This window comes from Diadema antillarum, unplaced genomic scaffold (genome assembly GCF_040938485.1).
Source record: "Diadema antillarum isolate AM-2024a unplaced genomic scaffold, OU_Dant_1.0 scf00000082, whole genome shotgun sequence".
Lineage (NCBI taxonomy): Eukaryota > Metazoa > Echinodermata > Echinoidea > Diadematoida > Diadematidae > Diadema > Diadema antillarum.
Window position 1 is genome coordinate 592,118 of NW_027270971.1, and position 23,608 is coordinate 615,725.

At 40.3% G+C, this 23,608-nt stretch overlaps 1 protein-coding gene across 1 annotated transcript; it reads left to right on the forward strand.

The window, feature by feature from the left end:
* The first annotated feature begins 1,593 nt into the window (after positions 1 to 1,593).
* LOC139717758 (uncharacterized) lies at positions 1,594 to 22,798 on the forward strand. The gene is made up of 6 exons (XM_071629260.1): positions 1,594 to 1,667; positions 16,615 to 16,820; positions 18,449 to 18,589; positions 20,363 to 20,455; positions 21,119 to 21,277; positions 22,652 to 22,798. Exons 1-6 carry the CDS (start codon positions 1,643 to 1,645, stop codon positions 22,796 to 22,798), a joined length of 771 nt encoding a protein of 256 aa, XP_071485361.1. The 5' UTR covers positions 1,594 to 1,642.
* Positions 22,799 to 23,608: the final 810 nt, after the last annotated feature.

Sequence of the window (23,608 nt, forward strand, 5' to 3'; positions counted from 1 at the left end):
AAGAGTGAATATTTTCACTCGAATATTTTTAGAGAGTACCACAACTTTCTTCTCACCACAGATTCTAACTGTTTGTTTGTCATGCACACTGCTGCACCAAACTCTTTAGAAGATCTGGATATTTTATCTTCACTCTTCATAATTGCTCTAGTCTGCATAGACTTTTAGGCTTGTACATTCTGCCAGCTTTGTTCTCTCCGGTTTTAGTTCTTGAATAAACTTGCCTATAACAGATTATGCACTTGATTATTTTACAAAACCATATCAAGAATTACCATTGGTTTTTCACGTGAAACCTATTTTTTATATGAAGAATTCCACCGTTTCTAATATCACAAATTCATTCAGTGATATGGTAATCACCAATTGAATTTTTGATATCACGAATTCGAATATGTGATATCACTTAAATGAATTTGTGATATCAAGAATGAATTCTGTGATATCACAAATTCAATTTCTTGATATTACAAATTAAGTTCATGCGCTACACTTACAGGAATTTGTGATATCACAAATTTCATTCTTGCAAATATCACAAATTTAATTCTAGATATCAGATATCAACTTTGAATGTAAGAAAGGCTTGCCAGTAACACGGCATGCACGTAAGTTGATGACTTGCCGATATCGCATCGCATTTAGGCCTATAGCATATCATATTTAAGTACAAATACTGTAATTTGTATGATACATCATGTACTTAGTGCTTTGTTTGACCTTAGCTTCACCGTGCCGTTAGATTTTTTTTTTTTTTAAATACAGGAAGGATGTAGCCACCAGGGTAAAGTTTTTATTGTTTGGTAGTCACTTATTCCTACTGCCGGTACTGTTTCATGGTAAAATTACAAATTGTACTAGAAATCAGTGGGTGACACGTACGAAGGAAGCGGATTGCAGAATACTGGAGTCAAATCAGTCATATAGTTCATTGATTTGTGCAGATTGTCCAGTGTTGGTTAGATGCTTCAGTGAATGCTGACACATACTAGTGCCGTGGTCCATGAACGGTACCCATCATGAAAAATGCAATCCTCAGTTCACTCCAATTTTATTTATTGCGCTTCAAATTAGTAATATGATTTGAAGCTGTCACTAGTCGGTTAAAAAAAAAGGAGACAGAATCCTTTTAGTGCTATATTGCGCTTGCAGTGCAGTTTAACTATATGTGTATAAACGTAGCCATGTCTTAGCCACGATTAGTCACTGAAATAATCTATGAGGGATTTATACTTCTAGACGAGATTAAACTAATGTACAGCGATTCCCACTCGCTTATCTACTCGATGTGTGGGAAAACACCGATGATGAATGCAACACACTGTAATGCTCTCCGCATCCTCACAAAAAGTACTAGTGTAGTATCACGATTGACGCGAATTTATGATGGCCCGTTCAGGCATATCGCAGTTCATGACCCTTGCATGCAAGTTGTGTACCAGGGATCGGAGGTGACATCCATGTGTGTACATACAGCCGAGTCCTGAGCTGAGTAGGCTAGGCGGGTGGGTATAACCCACAGAAGAGTTCTGTGGGGTAACCTCCCTAGTACGGTAGACACCGACATTGCTGTACGGATATTGATTGTGGGACTTCTTCAGGACTTTTGAGGGTAAAGCTGCCTGAGGGGGACAATACTGCAATGGCTTCATCGACAGGGAGATCTGGTATGTTCAGCATGTTCTAACTCTGACACCTGTCATGTCGACTGAGCCGAACATTTCACCAAGAGGGTGGTGTGGTCGCAATAGATTTAGAGGACATGACCGCCTTTTGCTTAGTTACTCTAATAGTGTGCATGCTTATTCGAACCATGCTTATGTCGAACCCAATTTTACGCCATTGATTGGCGGCAATGTTCGGATTCAGTCAGCTTCGTTTCTGGCATGTGTTTCCATGGTTCAAACGTGTAAGGCTGCGTTCACGTAGAAGTACAATGTATTCGGTATTCGCTATTCGCTATTCGGGCACCGGGCCGAGTACACCATCACCCGCACCGTCAACTCACCATCCCATGCCGTGAGGATTTCTTCATCCTACATCCCAGCAAATCGTAATTTCTAAACTGCATCAGAATGTCAGTCTACATGCTTATTTTTGCTAGAGGGCAAATCCAGACCAAAAGTGTCATTATGTCATAAACGAGAGACGGTATACGCTGAAAGGAAATCGAACAAGCTCGATTCCCACTTGGCTATACTATTCGCAGGTATTCGGTACTTTCGAATAGTGCCCTCTTATGTGAGCCGATGTGAGGAAATCGTATCGTTCGATTCAAGCTATTCGCGTGCCTTCGAAAAACGAGCCCGAATACCCGGATAGTATATACTTCTATATGTGAACGCAGCCTGAGTGAAGTATCATTTTTATTTTCTTACAGTGTACAGTGGCGGATCCAGGAATTCTGTATAGGGGAGGCGCCTTTGCAAAATTAAAGGGGGGGGGGGGGGGCGCACGCACCCCTCCCGGCCCCATTTTTTCCTTTTTATTTCTTTTGTTTTAAGCAAAAATAAAGAGGGGGCGCGCGACCGGTGCGCCCCCTCTGGATCTGCCACTATAGTGTACTACTTAGTCCGGGTACACATCCTCACAAAAAGTACTAAGTGTAGTATCAAAGTTGATATCATCCGTATCAATGCATATATTCGCACATAACATATACGTCCTTATGGCATTCCTGTCTATACTTCAATGGAATGCACAAGGCCTCCAGAACCACGGAGATGAGCTAAAGAAATTTGTACAGTCACGTGAAAAGAACCCTTTTCACATCATATGCATCCAAGAAACTTGGTTTTCGGAAGAAACATTATGCAAATACCAAACTATATACATTGTAATGCTTCCCACGAAATCGGAAGAGTGGCCCCCGAGGCGGGTGTGCCATCTACGTGCATAACACTATCCCTTTCAACTCGCCAACCTCTCATGCGGAACTCGAAATCCAAACAATAACTCTCCATATAAATTCTTCCCGTTTGACTGTAATAAATTTCTATAACCCCTGTCAAAAGATTGATCAAAACACAATTGAGGCACTTTCGCAGTCAATCAGAAGCAATCGAAATGATACTAAAAATGTCATAATTCTTGGTGACTTTAACAGTCACAACACCCTGTGGGGAAGCGAGCACACCAATCGCAATGGTCACCTCATCGAGGAATTTATCAACGACCAACACCTGGTCCTGCTAAATGACGGCGCAGGCACGAGGCTAGATCCATACTCCGGCAAACTGTCATGCCTTGACCTTACAGTGGCAAGCCCAAACATAGCAAATAAAAGCAACTGGTCTGTCCTTACCGATCGCTTCAGTAGCGACCATTTTCCATTGGCTACAACAATTAAGAATTTCTCTTGCAGTGTTGAAGTAAATCAAGAAGATCGATTAAGTCGTTATCACTTTAAAAACGCAGATTGGAATATTTTTGCAGAATTATCTGAAACCTTGTTGTCCGCTGACATTCAGCACGAGGACACGGAAACTTTTTATGAGAATTTTATTACAAATTTGACAAAAAATTATCTCAAAATCAGTTCCTCAAAAGAAAAAAAAGACCGTCCAGCTGTTCCCTGGTGGAACAAGCAATGCTCTGAAAAAGTGAGAGAAAGAAATAAAGCAAAAAACAGAGCAGCAAAATATATGTCACAGCAATACCTAAATGATTATAAAATAAAGAAGGCACAAGCTCAAAAAGTTATTAGACAAGCCAAACGTCAGTACTGGGAAAACTACTGCGCCAAACTGAACCGCTTTACCCCTACCAGTGAAATATGGAAAACCATAAAAACAATGAATAATGTTTCTGTTAAATTTACTAGGAATATACCTGCGTTATTTGTAAATAACACTGAAGTAAAAACAGATAAAGAGAAGGTTGAAGTTTTCGCGCAATTTTTTGCAAATATCGGAAAAAAGAAACCAAATACCGCCCTCTACGATACCGTCCTAGAGAGAAACCGACATGACGAACTAGAAAAATCTCCTTCAGTACTTAATGAAGATTTCTCCATGAACGAAATGTCGAAATCTCTGGATTGTGGAAAAACATCCGCCCCAGGACAGGATCAAATCAACTATCTTGTCTACAGCAAATTGCCCCCTTCAGCACGAACAACCATGCTTTCACTCATAAACCAAATCTGGAATACTGGCCACGTCCCCAAAGCCTGCAAGCACTCTATACTCACCCCGATAGCAAAACAAAACAAAGACCCCCAAAATGTCTCCTCGTATCGTCCAATCGCCTTAACTTCCTGCTTTATTAAAATCATGGAACGTATGATAAAATCTCGTCTCCAGTGGTACTCAGACAAACACAATCTAATTCCAGCGCTCCAAAGTGGCTTCAGGAAGGGACGTAGTACTACAGACAACATAGTCAACTTAGAAAATAGCATTCAAAAAAGTCTAGGAAATAAGGAGCATACGTTAGCTGTATTCCTCGACATCGAAAAAGCATTTGATTCTCTTTGGATTGATGGACTTATATTCAAACTAAGACGTATAGGATTAAAAGGGAACGTGGTTCGCTTTTTACATAACTTCCTGACGAACCGATCAATTCAAGTGCGGATCCAAAACACAAATTCTAGTCCCCAAACCATCAGTAATGGTCTTCCACAAGGAAGTATACTCAGTCCCCTTCTTTTCAACCTCATGATGTATGATATACCCACCGATCCCGCTGTAAATATGTCAATGTACGCTGATGACTGCGTACTCTGGAAATCAGGGAAAAATGTAAAGTTCATTGGCAAAAAAATCAATGAATATCTTGGAAAATTGAACTCCTGGTTCAACGAATGGGGCTTCAGATTATCCGACAGAAAGACAACCCCAGTAATTTTCACAAACTCTATTAAACTTGAAAAACCGGAGATAAAAATAAATGATAATGTAGTGAAATATCAACAAAGTCAGAAATTTTTAGGTCTCACTTTTGATCAAAAATTAACATGGAATACACACATAAATGATGTTGTTGATCGTTGTAAACCCAAAATAAATATTTTAAAGAGTCTGGCGGGAACTACATGGGGTAACTTTGCTAAAACCCTTCTTATGGTGTACAGAGCACTGATCAGGTCTCTTCTCGACTATGGATGTGAAGCTTATGAGTCCGCCTCAGAAAGCTAAAAAAAAACCACTGGATTCCATCCAATATCAGGCTCTTCGAGTATGTGCTGGTGCAGCTCCCGCCACATCTCTAGAATCCCTTCAAGTAGAAATGGGAGAACTCCCCTTATGCATCAGAAGAAAGATGCTGACTACAAAATACCATGCGTCTTTGACGAGAATCGCAAACCATCCGGTATCACAAAGCACAAAAAACTGCTGGCAATACGAGTATATGAAAGAGAAAAATTCACGCAAACCTTTCGGACTTAGAATTCAAAGCGCAAATTTCACAACAAAACTCGAACCTCTCACTCCCCCAGAAATCCCCTTCTGGCACTTAAGCGAAATCAAAATCTCCTCAGAGCTAACTGAGTGGCTCAATAAAGACGACAACCCCTTAATTCAAAAACAATGGAGCCTAGAACTGATCAATTCCAAATGGAAACATCAACTTCACAATAAAGTCATATTTACTGATGGATCCAAATTGCCAAATGAAGGCAATTCAGCTGCCGCCTTTTACGTGCCATCACTTCGTTATTCCCAATGCAAAAGATTACGTGATCACACATCATCATATCGAGCAGAACTATCTGCAATCATCCTCGCCCTAAACTGGCTTGAGCAATTAGACCTCCACACAGGAGCTGTCATATTCAGCGATTCGCTGAGCTCACTTAAAGCCATCAAATCACAACCTTACGACGACAACTTCATCACTGAAATCAGGACAATTGTCACTCGTCTAGAATATAAAGGCACGGACATCTCACTCGAATGGATTCCGTCACACTGTGGAATTCACGGCAATGAAGCCGCTGATTCCCGAGCTAAAGAAGCCTTGACGAAACCTATCGAAATCTACAACGACCTTAGTTTTTCAGAGATAAAGTCAGTCCTTGTAACTAAGTATAAAACAGAATGGCAAAGTAAGTGGAATAACTCAACCTCCTTTCTAAAAACCATCCAATCATCTGTAAATTTTCAGCCATTCACATGTCATCTTCCCAGACAACATGAAATGATTATACACAGGTTGAGAATGGGCTGTCTCGGCCTTAACTATGATTTAGCAAAAATAGCAAAACACCCCACAGGAAACTGCCCCTATTGCCCCACTCCTGAAACAGTTAAACATTTCCTAATAGAATGCCCGAAATATACAATAGAAAGAGCCATGTTAATGGCAGAAACCAACACAAATCGTGACTCTGATATCATTAAACTTTTAGCGTCTCAAAATCGAAATATTCAAAATTCCATAATCTCATTTGTGTACAGGACAAATCGTTTGAGTCAAGGATAAGTTTGACGAACCTTAAAGATTATAATGTAGTATTTTCATAATGAAGTGTAAAGTAGAAAATTTATTTTGTAAAATTTGTAAAACAGTGAATTATTGATATTATGTGAATGTGTATTTTTATGATCTCAGATGTATACATGAGTAGGTATGTGTGTGTATATAGGCATATACACACATGCATATTATATTATATGCCGCAGTATGTTAAGTATTACTGTATATTAGTATTTGGAAGATTAGTGTAGATGTTTTATTATACATTAGAATATGTTGAAGGTATAGGCCTACCACCAGTGCACCTATCTTCATCATTTGCACCCTTGATTCTGCCCACAAATGTTCGCTACATACATATTTTAAAAAAAAGATAAATAAAATGAATATATTTGGATTTGGATTATATCGGAATATTGTTCTCCACACGCTCAGGCATGACGGTCGCCACCATCCTTCTCGAGTTACATAGGGCGCACGCCTGAGAAGCCTGCGAAACGCACTTCGCCGGGTTGGTAAGACAGAACCGAGGGTGGCAACGTGGCCGTTTTGACTGAGCGAGGAAAACATTAAAATTTTTATAATTAAAATAAAAATATGGTTGGAAATAAAACAAATATGGATATTATGATAGAATTTGAATTTGTTAAGAAATATTGATAATTAATCTATAGGGAAATATATATATTATATAGTCTGGCAAAAATAGTCAAAATTATGACTGATTGCCATTAAACCTAAAACAACAACAACAACAACAACATGGTATATTAATGTAGTGCACATGGTGGCTTGGGGGGGGGGGGAGGGGGAGGAGGAGGAGGGTAAAATGCAGAATGGGTTTGATTGGTCAGGAGTCAAAGTTCGCCTGGTAACATTCACTATCATGAAACCAATGTGTAGGATACGTGAGCGAGTATAGCGAGCCAAAAGTACACCGTCGGCCTGTTACAGGAGCGGATCAAGGAATTCCGTATAAGGGAGGCGTCTTTACAAAAGTAATGGGGGGGGGGGGCGCAAAGCCCCTCATTTTTCTTTTTCTTTTTTGTTTTAATTGTTCTTAACAAAAAATAAAGAGAGGGCGCGCGCCATTGTGCACTAACCCCCTCTGGATCCGCCATTGTGTTTTTATAATTTCTATGTGCATCCTGCCGGGGCATATTGGCTCTGATATTTAGTCGTCTTAAGCAGTGTATAGACAAGCTGAAACATGTTAGCATGCCTACTACTTAATTGGTAGGGCCTACTTACTAGTACTGTATTCTGTAACCTGAAATATCAAAAGTATCGTTTTGAGGACTGAATAACTCGCCCCCCCCCCCCCCACACACGCACACTTTACAGCATGTACCCAAAAACAAAAACAAAACAACAACAAAACACACAAACTAACAAACACACACACACACACACACACACACACACACACACACATACACACAAACACACACTTGCAACAAACATACAAGCAAAGCAAAACAGTAAAGGGATGTGTTCGACTTTTCACCCTAGGAGATTTCTTTTAGAATGTGTGTATGTGTGTTTTTCTCCATTTCTCCTTCTGTCTTTGGACTCATGAGAAATATGAGAAGGGGCTATGAAAATTGATATTTGAAAGTCATAGAAGAGTTGAAAATTGTGCTGGTGAACAGGACTTGGCGTTCACAAACATTATCATGAGATTTCTTATCTTTTCTTCTTCTTTTTTTTTGGGGGGGGGGGGGGTACTGTAAACGGGTTTTGAGATCCCATCTGCATGCACATGCACAAAGGTATTAGAAGATAGCGTATATAGGGGAAAGAATGGTCAAACACATCACCGAACTGGGCGGGCTCGTCATGTTTCTGTGATAAAAACTTCAACAAAATGCCCCGAGATGATTTTTTTTCCCTGGTTACAGCATAGGGTTTGGTTGGAACTACAAAGGCCCTTGGTAGCTTTCTTCAGAATCCCCCCAGTTTTCTTGAAATCTAATGGTAATCCAAATATTTTGGAGCGTAGGTCCGTTAGACATTACCCCGTGGGTCGGGTAAAACGGACTTTGGTGTATTGGCCTCGGTTTCTGTCATAGAGGGATTTACCTCCAGTGTTTTCAGTTTTCTTCAAGGCCCTTTAGAGTTTGTAATGAAACAGCCGTGGACAATATTGTATTTCGATGTTTAAAACAGGAATTCATTAAAAGATATACGCAACTGGCAAATGTCGATTTTATTGTAGGGTACAATCAGTATATTTTTGCAGAAACAACAAAATGAAAGTAGACAACCATAGTAAAGAGGACGTCATTATTGCTATGAAACGACTTTAAAATTTAATCCTTTATCTCACCATGAAGCTACAAACCACTGTAGCTTCATGATCTCACTCTAAAAATGAGAACGTGCACGTAGACATGACAGGGCCGGCGCACTGTTTTCAAAAGTGTGGGGGCCCACTTCCGGGTTTCATGAGCTACCAAGCAAAAAACAAAACAAAACAAAACAAAAAACAAAAAAAAAGGTCCTCAGCTCATTCCCTCCCCTCCCATTTTAGTGCCACTTACGTACTTCCGGGTTTAAAAAAGACCGTGGGGACCCAAAGTGATGAGACCTTATGTATTCCTTTGTATGGTGCACAAAAAGTGTGGGGGTCCGAGCCCCCACGGCCCCCACGGCTGCGCCGCCCCTGCATAAATGGTTCGGTGTAAAAATGGCAGAGGTAAAAATGGCAGGGGTAAAAATGGCAGAGGTAAAAATGGCAGAGGTAAAAATGGCAGGATAAAAAATGGCAGGGGTAAAAATGGCAGGGGTAAAAATGGCAGGGGTAAAAATGGCAGAGGTAAAAATGGCAGAGGTAAAAATGGCAGGGGTAAAAATGGCAGAGGTATACCACGATGGCAGAGGTAGAAATGGCAGAGGTAAAAATGGCAGAGGTAAAAATGGCAGGGTAAAAATGGCAGGGGTAAAAATGGCAGAGGTGAAAATAGCAGAGGTAAAAATGGCAGAGGTAAAAATGGCAGGGGTACAAATGGCAGAGGTAAAAATGGCAGGGGTAAAAATGGCAGAGGTAGAAACGGAGGAGGTAAAAATGGCAGAGGTAAAAACGGCAGAGGTAATAATGGCAGAGGTAAAAATGGCAGAAGTACAATGTCAGAAGTATAATGAGAGCGATTTCGTGAGATATAAACGTATGAAGAGGTTTTGAATGATAACCTAGCCAGAGCAAACTGTATTTATCGAATTTTCAAATCCAAATTGCAGGTTTGAAGAATATTGAATGAATTATGTTTTAAAGAGATTAGAGCACTCTCAGCATTCTGGGTTTGATTCAAGTGCAGTGGCGTGATTTGTCTGTGTGCAGAGAAATAATAAAACCGCTAAGAGCCTAGTAGTCCTATGGGAAATTATTTTATTATTCAGTATTGTTATTATTATCATTATTGTCATTATTATTATTATTATTATTACTATTATTATTACCTATCATTATAAGGGGGTTCCAACAATGCTGCAAAGCCCTTAAACAGTTTAATCCTACGTTGTTTCGCCCAATGAAGTTATCACACACACACACACACACACACACACACACACACACGAACCCATTTTTGGTATAAACATATACGCAGATATACATACTCTCACATACACACTCTTACACAAACGAATTCCGCTCACGTCCAGGCTAGTATATTGTCATTATTTTTCATTTCTTGAACTGTTTAGTGTAAAGAAGTGAAGGAGACATAGTCGAAGCAAACCGCTAATTTTTCACCTGTTCGATATTATTTTCTCACATTTAGGTTTCGTAGGAGCCTATTTATCTCACAAGGCCTGATCACGGCATAATGTAGAAATAAAAATACAAAACGCAAAAAAACAAACTACAGCAGATGTATCGGCAGACATAAGTAAGCTCTTGCAAAATATCTTATTACATTGTTCAAGTATTATACGGCGCAAAAACAAATAAGCTTTTGCAAAATATTTTATTACATTGTTCAAGTATCACATGGCGCAAAAACAAAAATCTCGAAATTTCTCCCAGTGGTAACGGAAACCAAATGGAAACAGTAAAAGATCCGTGCCAATAATATCATTTTTCATACCTGCATGTCTGTTATCAAGCAATTTTATTTTCAGTAGTTTGCACGCTTTTAAAAATACTTATTAAGATAGTATAGGACCTACGAGATCTAAAGTGAGTTTGATATTTTACTGACAAGATACCTGTAGAGCTGTATAGTGGTTGATATGTCCATTTTCAGGTGTACCGAGGCTCATCTTTTTACTGATATAATTGGATTGTTGACTGGCCGAGCGTTTTTCAAGTTACATGAGTGTCCCATATTTCTCCCCGTGTCCCATTTCTCCCCGGTCTCCCCCGTGCTTTATTTCAGGAGAAGAAGGCACGAAAAGCGCGTATTGCGAGAAAGGTGTCAGAAACATGAAGGAAAAAATCTCTGTCACTTTTACCTCGTCCTCTCACATTTCAACGACTAAATTTTTATCAGTGGCATTTTTACCTCTAGTATTTTGACCACTGACATTTCGACCACTGACAACTTTACCTCTGACATTTTTACCACATAATTATTTACCTCTGCCATTTTTACCGCTGCCATTTTTACCTCTGCCGTTTTTACCTCTGCCATTTTTACCCCTGCCATTTTTACCTCTGCCATTTTTACCTCTGCCATTTTTACCTCTGCCATTTTTACCCCTGTCATTTTTACCTCTGCCATTTTTACCTGTTCCATTTTTACCTGTTCCATTTTTACCCCTGCCATTTTTACCTCTGCCATTTTTATCTCTGCCATTTTTACCTCTGCCATTTTTACCTCTGCCATTTTTACCCCTGCCATTTTTACCACTGCCATTTTTACCTCTGCCATTTTTATCTCTGCCATTTTTACCTCTGCCATTTTTACCCTTGCCATTTTTACCCCTGCCATTTTTACCCCTGCCATTTTTACCTCTGCCATTTTTACCCCTGCCATTTTTACCCCTGCCATTTTTACCACTGCCATTTTTACCTCTGCCATTTCTATCTCTGCCATTTTTACCTCTGCCATTTTTACCTCTGCCATTTTTACCCCTGCCATTTTTACCCCTGCCATTTTTACCCCTGCCATTTTTACCACTGCCATTTTTACCTCTTTCATTTCTACCTCTGCCATTTTTACCCCTGCCATGTTTACCTCTGCCATTTTTACCCCTGCCATTTTTACCTCTGCCATTTTTACCACTGCCATTTTTACCTCTGCCATTTTACCTCTGCCATTTTTACCTCTGCCATTTTTACCCCTGCCATTTTTACCTCTGCCATTTTTACCTCTGCCACTTTTACCTCTGCCATTTTTACCTCTGCCATTTTTACCTCTGCCATTTTTACCTGGCACCGCATGGATACAACATTTATAGTGTGGCATTTAAAGGTTGGAAGAGTGACAATATTTGAAATGTTAGATTTACCATTTCATTTTGAGAGCTGTCACGGATGTAAATGCGTGGTGAAATAGGGTTGGCACATTATTTCACGTTGATCATATAAATGTCTACAAGAGTGAGTTTTGTACTTCCATTCTGGCCCAGCATTCGGGCGAAGTTCCGTCTTGCACGACAACGACCTTCGGGAAATACTGCAGTGACAGAGCTGAAACAGATTAAAAAGCTAGAAATGTCGCTCCTAAGCATGATTCTCGTAATAGATCTATAGTACATGGTGGACAATGTGTGATAAATTTTCACAAAATTGGCAAAATATCAAAATGACATGTTTGTCACAAATGTATTGAATGTTCACCTTCCTTGACCTATGTTTAATTGGATGAATAGGAGAGCATGTATTTGGTGATTTGAGAACTTTAACTTGACTTTGACCCTTTCATAAGTTTAGGCACTGAGTAATTTTCAAGGTATGGAGAAAAAGTGCAAATTTCTGTATTAAACAGTAAATTGTTATCAATTTCATCTAGCCTTTGATTTATAAGAGAATCACTGTTAGGCAGAACATAAGTTTCAAGATAACTTGAGCCAGAACTTGAGCCACTTCCGAGATATGGAGAAAGAAGTAAGTTCAGCACTTTTACTTGATCTTTGACCTTCTTGGTAAAAAAAAAAAATCCCTGAGAATCTCTATTGGGTTATACATGCATACATCAAGTAAAAAAAAAGTAATCCTGCTGGCATTGCATAAATATAAGGAAAATAGTAAAATTTGGAAGTATTGCCCTTGACCTTTGACCCCTGATCTTTGACCCCATGAACCCCAAATTCCCTAGATAACAACTGCCAGTCAGTACATGCATATAATGTTCCATGAAGATACCTTGAACAATTTCCAAGATACAGAGAAAAAAGTGAAATTTTAACATTTTACTTGACCTTTGACCTTTTGACCTCATGACCCCAAACTTTCACCGGAGAATCTTAATTGGGTAATACATGTATACACTAAGTTTCAAGAAGATATCTTCAAGCATTGCATAGATATGGGGGAAATAGTGAAATTGTATAAATAAGCATTTGACCTAGACCTTTTGACCTTTGACCTTGAGCATGTGCACCCAAAAGTTGATAGGCACAACTTCACCCCCTAATACGCCAAGTTTCATCAGGATACCTCAAAATGTTTTTTAGTTACGCTGTCCACAAAATTCATTACGGACGGACGGAAGAACGGACGGACGGACAACCCGAAAACATATGCCTCCGGCACCACTTCATGGCGGAGGCATAAAAACAACAACAAACGAATTCATATTGTATGTATAGGCTATAGCACTTAACGCATACATGCGTAATGAGAAAATGAATAATAAAAAAAAAATGCTGAAAATCGTAAGAGTCAGAACGGTGAATCATTTAAAAAATAGTGTATAGAGACCATGAATGGGTGCGCTCATGAGTCCAACACACACGAGTCATACAGCCCATACGAATATCAGCCCACGAGTCACGATCATACAGCGCACGAGTCAATACATCCCACGAGCTCGACACTTTGTAGGCATATACTGTAAGATCCATAAGTCCAATTCCAGGAAGACTCACGAGTTTGACACTAAAGCAAAAAAACAAAAAAACAAAAAAACAAACAACAACAAAACAACAAAAACAAAACAAACAAAAACAAACAAAAACACGAGACCACATTACATTGGTGACGGAGCTTTTTTTGATACACAGTGTTGAACTCGTAGGCCTCGTTTGCGGGGGGGGGGCGTTGTTTCATCAACGTTTGTCAGCACTGATAATTTCAGCAAAATCCTTGGTTTTGATTGGCTGAGATGCTCTGGTCACTGACTGTTGCTATGGTGATTCAAGTTGCCAGCGCTGGCAAACGTTGATGAAACATGCCCCAGGTGTGCTGACTCATCGGCCTTTTTTGTCTACACTAAAATGTGTCGGACTCGTGGACCTTATTTGCCTTGTGTCGAGCTCACGGGCTGTATGACTCCTGGATCTTTTTTACTGTGGAACTCGTGGGTTGTATGACTCTTCGATGTCGGGCTCGTAAAAACAGATGACCCCCAAAATAACATCGGGTTTTATTATGTCAAAACCTTTCATGCCCTTTATTTCATTTTAAGTCTGTTCGTGTATCTAGAAAAGACAATGCAATCGCAGCCATGCACAGTGGCGGATCGGGGGGGGGGGGGTGGAGGGGTTTCGGGGGTTTAACCCCCCCCCCCCCCCCCCCCCCCCCCTCCCTTGGGCTGCCAAGTTAAAAATTTAATGTGTATAGGAAAACGTAATCATATCATGTCCAGACTTAATCCATATAATAACCAAAGAAAAATGAAGAAAGTTTTTGCGAGATACCAAGAAAACACTTATGAAATAGTACAGAGCATACCATTTTAAGAGGTATTCAAAGTTTATTTGAAGAAAATTGGGTTTGGAATGACTGAAACATCAAAAAACAAAGTAAAACAAAGCGATCGTAATAAACGGTGGATCCCACACTTTATTAAAATCGCGCTGTTTTGGATATCTCAGCCATTTCAAAACCAATTTTCATCAAATAAACGTTTAATTCCTCATGGAATTACATGCTCTTTCATACTTCACAAGAGGTTTCTCATTATCTCACCAAAAAAATGTTAGAAACCTGAAATTAGGTCTCAACCAAAACTATACGATCCTTTTAAGCAGCGAGACGAACGATCTCACGTCTTCTTACACAGTCGCTGGGTACCTACTGAGTCAGACCATGGAGCTACAGTAACTCCATGGTCAGACCAGGGAGGTGGCCACCTCCCTGGTCAGACCGTGCTGGTTTGGCCATCCGCACAAAGTGACCTCTCGCATAAAAGCAGACTATGACCGATCGAGTTGTATTGTTGAGCCCTTTCCCTCTCCCCGTCCATGCGTATCGTCATTGGCAATGGATCACGAGCTGTACATGTGCAAACACTGAGATCTGTGGGTGTTCCGCTCAACTTCAAGTTAAGAACCCACTGCTGAATATAGAGGGACCTTACATAATGTAACGGTCACCACTCGCATTGGTCATCAGTAGAACACTATACGCGCAAGATTTGTCGGATTGTGCATCTCTATAGGATACTTAGTACCGTCTTTAATAGCGAAACGAGGATACCACGCCTTGGCTCACGCCTTACTTTGGCATAATACGATGCTATCTTCTGCAGCAAGTGAGTAGAGCCAAAGAGCTCCTTGATATAGTATGGCTTCAGAGTAAGTACACTAGTAGTATAAGAAGCACACAGATATCCGGATTCTGGTGTCTACAACACTGTAACCCCTGCACGCAGCGATGAAAATGGTGCGTGCTACTCAGAAGAGCACCAGAATATAAAGTTTGGCGTTATAAAACTGGTTAGACGCCGCGCCGTTAGCTAATACGTTTTGTCACCGATACATTGATTAAAGCAAACTTGCTAATGATCCAAACACGTGTTTGGGATGCATTTTCACTTGCTATAAGAAGGTGCGTCATTGGCTAGATTTTCATCTCATTTCCTCTGCAGGTATGAATAATTTCGCCCACTTGTAAAGACAATATCGTTACTATTCTGGCGAGCCTTGGGGTGGAATTATCATATATTAGGGTTGTGTAAACGTTCTCAAGACATGGACATGAATATGATACATAAAACGACTGAAAAACCTATAGTAGCGCTCCTCAGATCCAGAGCTACTTCTTTAAAAGTAAATTGTATTGATGTTTTCTTGTGTAATTACTGATCCTATTATAGAGCAAGCTGCCCAAATCGTTTCAACAATGTATCTCGCAATTTCATGCTAAGATTGCGCCTTTTTAGGTGCGATTTATGCTACTGAGCTTATGAGCCCAATATATTAGTTGAAAACAAGTGTCGTTACGGCAGCCCTGTCTGATATACAAGTGCTCGCACAGTATACGCATGCGTTTGTGCGAGTGTACAAGCAGACGACAGGTGCACCTGTGTGCACAACACTAACTGATACAGCTGTATTAATTATCTCTCTCGACAAGTTCACCTTCATAGACAACGTGGATTGAGTGAATGCAGCAGTGAGTAGAACACAGGTTTGAGGAAAATAATATTGGACAATCCGTTCAGAAGTTATGAATTTTTCAAGTTTCTGCTCAGTCACTGCTAGATGAGAAGACTGCTACAGCTTGTAATGTCACAGTATATAGCACGATAGAAGAAAGTACGAAGAAAATTCGACATATTTTCACTTTCTTGCATAGTAGAAGAACACCTGACTTGCCTCTTTCAGAAGGCAGGGGGAATTATATTACCCTTAACATACGTCAGTTACAAGTTGAGGAAATGTGCGCTTTTTTCATTAAAACAATCTTTATGTTTTTCTAATATCGTTCTACGCATGGGGGTGACATCATACAGTACATGTAGTAGTCTTCTCATCCAGCAGTGATTGTACAGATACTTTAAGAATTCGTAACTTTTGAACGGATCGTCCGATTTTAATCGAACTTTCACTGATGTGTTCCACTAATACTGCTGCATTCACTCAATCCACATGACTGTATATGAAGTTGGACTTTTCCTTTAATCCATTCTTGCCATTTATTTCAATCAGACAAGGAAAGCGATCGAATCGGGTCTTCTTTGATCGAATAGTCATTAAAGGACCTTTTAGTTTTTTAAGGGCTTTTTTTTCTCATGCTGGGTGTATTGTTGATTTTTCAACAATTATAAGTAGGCCTACATCCATCTCATTTCACGGCAGATGCGCTCAAGGGCAAGGTTGTCGTAATAACGGGAGCCTCAAGTGGGATCGGTGTTGGTATCGCAAAGGAAGTAGCGCGAGCCGGAGCATCGGTCTGCCTGGCTGCCAGGCGGGAGGACAAACTGGCAGAAGTGAAGGAGAGCCTTGACCGGGATGGAGGCCACAAGACCATCATTGTTAAGACTGATGTCACCGTCAGGCAACAGGTGTGACGTCATTAACGACTTTCAGAGTGATCTAATCTGTCTTCTCTCTTCCTCCTACTCCTTCTTCGTGTTCTTCTATCGCTTTGTCTGTGGTATTTCTCTCTTCTTCTCTGTCACCTATATAGTTTCTTTTGATTCTTTATTTCCGTTTCCCACCATCTTTTCTAGGTTCCAATTTGTTGCTTTTCTTTTTCTCTCCTATGAGTTTCCTCGCTACTTGTTTATTCACCCACCATATTTTTTTTTTTGACGTGACAGCTGAATACTGGTGAAGTATGAGTTGGCATACAGTGTGCTAGACAAAGATGACAATGAAAATCCCCTGTTCGAAAAGGGAGGGAAAATCCAATATGGCATGTTGTGGTGCAGTAAAAAATATCCAAACAATCACGACATTATTCAGCTGTAGACATACGAGGCAGCTCTTCTGTCATCCATTGTATTCACCATTGTAATCTGACCCAAATTACGGGCATTCATCCTCGAGTTCAGTTACGTTCAGACGGTGACCCTTAACCTAGAGGATAAGCTATCTTTGAAGATAAGTTCTGGCCCCTTATACGACGCGCTTTCACACGACGAAGCTTGCCCTTGGGGGGTAACTTGTCTTAGAGGATAAGCCCCTGCCCACGCAAGTAGGCCTATACGAGCCAGTCCCACTCGATGATAAAATTTCCTATAGTATGGAAGAAAGTTCGCTATGACCCCAGTATGAGAGGCACTGTCCATGATTTCTTATTCGGGAGGTTGACCTGGAAGCTAAAGAGTTCGCGCTTATCTACACGTTCGTTGATCATTGTGTCTACACGATGGTTACTATGAGTGAGGGTCCTCGTGGATATCTCATGGCTCTTATCTTCAAGTTAACTTCAAGTAAGCTTAATATCGAGTGCGTCTACACGAGCTTATCCTCAAAGATAAATCTTCGAGGTTACGAATCACCGTCTGAACGCAACTACTGTTTCAACAAGAAAGAGACTGAATATTATAGGACATCATTACCTGTCTTGCCCCGCTGTTTTCCCGTCATCTTGAGAAGAAAAAAAAAATGAAGCAGTATTTCACACGTCAATGTCTGTTTTCTGTACGAGATGCAATTTTTTTTTTTTATCGGTAAAGTCCAAGCTTTGGCTGCTTTTTTCTGGACAATACATATATGGTATACCTCAATTCATAGGAGAGTGTTAAGAAGTTATATCTCTCTATTTGAACATATTGTAATATATGAAGATCCATTTTACCTGTAGCAATGCCGCGTTTTAAATTTGACAGAAAAATAAATTTTGCTTTGGAATGGGTGAAAACTATCGATAGCATGCCCTTCGGGGCAGGGTGAATGGTATGGTGCAGATCAACATATTCATCATAATGCTGGTCCAACGCCATATCAAAATAGTTGCAAACATCCAAATACATTGCAGTACAGGTATATAATATCGTTGTATCACAAAAATGCTATGGCTCGGTTTATACAAGAGGTTTAATCTTTCTCATGCTCTAATGTATTGCTTTGTTCTATTCAAGCACTTTTCTTGTTCGTTTATGGCGACTTTCCTCTGTTTTTGTCGACATCACTCCCGGTTAATAGAGCCACATTAAAAAGAGAGCAATCATGTTGTGGTCTACAGGTGAAGGATCTCATAAAGGCAGCGGAAGAACAGCTGGGACCAGTTGATGTACTTGTCAACAATGCCGGGATAGGCTACATGGAACTCATGAAGAACCTGCACGAAGATAACTGGGAACGGACTGTAGACATCAACTGCAAGGTGTGTAAACTGATTAAATACATACTTACCTTTTGCGCGTTTCACTCTTATTTGTTATTGTTTTGTTTTTCGTAGAACGATGAGGACAATGTCTCCCTCAAAAGGGGAGCTCTGGTGCATTTCTGATTCAGACCAAAGTCTTCCCTTCCATCTGTGAATCCACCATAGCCTAAATCCGAGGCGTCAGTATAAACAGAATATATAGTTGTATGACGTCGACTCTGAAAGACGAAAGCTATTCAAACGTTCTACGCTAAAAATGTCACTTTCTCGCGAGCCTTTTGCGTAATCTTGATAGGAGCCTTCCAATTGGCTGGTGTTGACACATTTAAAACACTCTCTGGATCGTAATTGTATCAACGGTCCCATGACGGAGTGCATGGAACCGGTACTATGGTCTTTGCATTTCTTGTCAAATTCAGTAATAGAGAAATATCGGATTTGAATTCCTCTTTTCCCGCGCTCTCGACTCCGCTCTCGTGATTCGCTTTTCGTCGTCGGAATCCTCGGCCAGGAGAATTCTTCGTGTTCTTGTGTACGGTCAGCCGTCCAGACTCAAAGCTGTCAGCCATCTTGATCAAGTTCTGTCTCTGGTCAATAAATCTGAATACCTTCGTTTATCCGCTGATTTGCTTCTGCTCTTGCCGTCTCTCCTTCTCCTTCTAGGATGATGTCGGCCTCTTTTAGCTTTCTGGCCAGCATTACGTTGACTTTGTATTGTTCTTCGCGTTTCCACGCTCCCGAAATCTGTATTCGTCTTTGCTCATCTCCTCTATCTTAGCTATAATTTGTACGTCGCTAAGCTCTCGCTGATTGTAATATATCTTCTGCTGAAATGAGCCCATCTTGGATGTTATCGTGGCGTCCAGTTGATAGAGTGAACTCCCCTGGCTCTCCCGAATCCTTTTGTCTATGATTTGGTTGGCGTCGGCCGGATCCATGTCTGTACGTGTTGAAGGCGGTTATTTTTTTTCTACAACAAAAACAAAAACTCATGGGCATACATACTCAAGCAGGATTCGGACCTATGACCTCCTGATCACCGGACATTCATCTTATCCGCTAGACCATGGAGCTTCCGCCCGACTTCTTCTTTTGTCATGCCTTCGGTTTGAATATATTTGCATTATCGTGCATAACAATACCCAATAATGCTATAGAAAAATAATTCTTCTTACAAAATGTTCATCAGTGGTATAGAGCGCTACACGGAAAAAAAAGACAGATATAAGTAACTTTACATTAGAGATTTCATGACAAGAACACGATGTAACACACCGAGACAAAGTAAAATCGGCCATTGAATTCGCAATTTGAGAATGGACAATGTGTATACTGTACTAGATCTTGAATGATACGCCCCCTCAAAAATGAATACAATAAAATTATAAGAAATAACGAGAAGAAAGCCCGGTAAGGTAATTATTTTGTTTAGTACTTTGTTCTACTCAGCTACTACTGTATAAGAGCAGTTACGCGGGTGAGCATTGTTCTTTCATACCATTTGAATTCATATTTCCTCCCCACTAGATTTTATAATCAGGAGAGGGTGCAATAATGAGAAATTGTTGTGGTGATTATTTCTCTGATGCCTTGAAATAAACTTGTCTGATTCATGAACAACCAGTTTTATCATTATATCTAATTGGATGCAAGGAAAAAAATCAGTGAGCGCAACTCTACTTTGGACCAATCGAGAATGTTGTTGTTTTATCAGAATTGGAAGAGATAAAAATTCACATTTTGATTTCGGTTTCCTCCCACACCGAACAGGGGGTTCTGAATGGCATAGGTGCCGTGCTCCCTGGAATGATGGCACGAAAGAAAGGACACATCGTGAATATATCATCAGATGCCGGGAGAGTGGTAAGCAGGCGACTTATCAAACATCTATACGTCATCAACATAATATTTACAACTTGCATAGACGTTAGCATAATTATATAGGCGGAAACGACCGTGCGCAAAGCTGATCAATTATTTGCTGTGTGAACAACAATTGAAATATTGCTGCCCTGCCACTAAGTTTGTGAAAAAAAAATTCCATGAAACAAACCTCTGCCAAGTGCATTCTGTAATAAAACACTCACATTGCAATGTTTCCATTTTAATGTCTTCTTTGTCCGTGGCAGCATCAAAGCTTACCCGATGTTTCTCAGGACGTCACGGACCGACTGATAACATACACCAGACGAGTTGGATGACACATTTTGACGAGAAGGAGCTAGCTTAAATAGATGTCGATAATTTTGCCTTGAAACTAAACAGAATAGTGTAGTTCTACATTGTCGAAATGATCCGTTGTCACGTATTAAGGGTAAGCATTTAATCTCAAGACGGCGCCGCTGTCGTAGATCTTCCATTTATGAAATCATTCCAAGTTATTCTCATTTTGCGTTGAACGAGATTATTAATTGTCAGTGGTGGTAATTTTCTTGCAAAAAAACATCATGCATCTTTTGATAATGGTTATTGTTATTATTTCATTTATCATTGTTATTGCGTAATCGATGGCGCATTCCACCACAGGCCTTCCCGGGTTTGGCTGTCTACACAGGCACCAAATTCTTCGTTGAGGGCGTCTCTCGGTCTCTTCGCATGGAGGTCAAAGACCACGGGATTAGGATCACCTGTATACAGCCAGGTGACGTCACTTCCAATTTTGGTGCTGACAGCGTAGACGAAGAGGTAACTTTAAAACCTGTCCAATGCGCTAATGTGTCTTAACCCTCAAAGGGCGAGGGGAGGGGGTTGAATTAACCTCCCTCGACATTTTTCGCGACTGTTCTGCCGCGCAAACTTTTTGACCGCGCCGCTCGCTGACTTTTTATTTTCAAGTCTCGCACATCTTATGACACCATTTTCACGAAAATTGGACATTAATATTACCGTTACGACGCTGCACGACCTTTTATACAATATGCTTGTCAGACCGAAAGGCCATGTCAAGACCGTTGACGTCGATAAGATAAAAGGAGATGATGAGTGACTCTGTTTGGGTGTATAGATCTATATACGTCGTAGAACATGACCGGTGCGGTTTTATAGGCACAAGAACCAGTGGCCCGTTGCATAAAACTCCAACCGGATTTTTTTCCGGTTGAAATCACAAAATTCCGGTTGGAAGCTCCCAACCAGAGTTTTCATGCAACGGATTTTACATTCTTAGGTTAGCAACCTTAAAAAATTCAGGTTGGGCAAATCCCAACCTGAATTTTTTAAGGTTGCTAAAAGAGTTTTATGCAACGGGACCCAGGAATTCAAGACGATATTGTTCGATGGCGTGTGACAATGTACGCCATCTTCGTTACAAAGATTGACGATGTGGAGTTGATTAGATTAACGTCAATCACTGGACTGCGTGTGGTCTCTTTTGAACAGTTTCAGTAGTCTTTCACAATTTGCTCACATGTGCTTACTTCCCGAATCAATATGGACGACCTGAGAGGTTAGCATTACTTCGGCCAATTATTAGACAAACTCACCGTACGCATCTGGTGCGTTCGTGCGTTCGGAACCTGCTCTGGCAGTTGCATCCATACAGTGCCGTATAGCGCCCTCTTGAATGTCGGGTCTGTGTGTGCCTTTAATTATATCACTGTAAAAGTGAAGTTCACTTGCACTATAGCTTGAACATATTAAGACAATTTTCTGAAGGCTTATAGTATTTGATTCGCCAGGCTAGCAGGGACTGTGCTTTGATATCCTTGGCCATTTTCTGTTGAATTGTAACATGTGAAGATAAACTTAAACATATTCAACTAGGTTCATCCTCTCAATCCAAGGTACATTTTACATACATTTTAAGTATTATGTTGGATTGTCATTTTCATGAGTACATTTGATAACTTCTTCACATTTCTCTTACAGTGCTTAAAGAAACTCCCATAAAACCCACTCTTGAACAACATCACAAATTCAACAATGTGGAAGTGTTTTTAGTTAGGATAATGGTTTTATGAGTTTGTCCATGTATATAATAAGTATCGATTAATCTATGTAAGTACATGTTCTATCCGTATAAAAATCACTGTCATGGCTCTTCCTTTCCCGTTACCCCAGGCCGCAGAAATATTCAAGGATGTGGACCCGAATAAGTATCTGAAGCCGGAGGATGTAGGAAGAGCCGTCGTGTACGCCGTGTCACAGCCGCAGTGGGTAGGGATCAACGAGATTCTGATCGAACCGACCCAGCTACCCAACGTCTAGCAGGGACGCTCTAAATTCGCGGCATCTCAGATTTCTTTCACTTACGCCATTACCACCGCCAAAGGTGCGCGCATGCGTGAAAGTACTAGTACATGACGCGCTGCATAATTGCTCATCCAGAGTGACCAAAATGTTGAGACCGTTTTGAGTCTCATCATTTTGCTCACCATGGAGGGGCGATGCAGCGGGATGATATACCATTTGCTGAAATATTTGTTATGCAAAACTGTTCAAAACGGGCATAACGTGTGTACTTTATAGGCTACACTGTTTAATCTTTATACATGTATCGATGTCTTTTTGTTTGCATGATTGTAGTATGGATTCCTCTGGCATTCAGGGTATTATTATGTACATATACATGTACATGTACTTCATAAACATGACAACAACACAAAAATGAAGGACTGACCTGACAAATCAGAATCTGTCGAAGGCTATGATGCAGGAGAATGTGATTCTGCATTGATTGAAAGTGATCCACAAGGCAGAACATAGACCATAGATATCCTTCATTAATGAAATCCTGTTCATTGATTGGCCAACATAGCGTCGTGTGACCAAACATAACACTGTAATGATAATGATGAATCCGATGCTGAAGACAAAATGCCGATGGATAAAAACATACTACATTGCATGTCGTCACGTTATATTCATGGTATAGTGCAATGTACCATGATTATTACGTCACAGATATATGATCGATTAATGGTTTCTCATCAATAGTGTATGAAATTGCTATCGGAAAATCGGCCACATAGACCACTGTCTAGGATATAATCACGTCCACTGCCTATTATACACTTA

Coding starts and splice junctions, on each gene's coding strand:
- LOC139717758 (XM_071629260.1), top strand. CDS start 1,643: ATGGCTTCATCGACAGGGAGATCTG. Junction 16,821..18,448: donor ATGTCACCGTCAGGCAACAG/GTGTGACGTCAT, acceptor TGTGGTCTACAG/GTGAAGGATCTCATAAAGGC. Junction 21,278..22,651: donor CTGACAGCGTAGACGAAGAG/GTAACTTTAAAA, acceptor CCGTTACCCCAG/GCCGCAGAAATATTCAAGGA.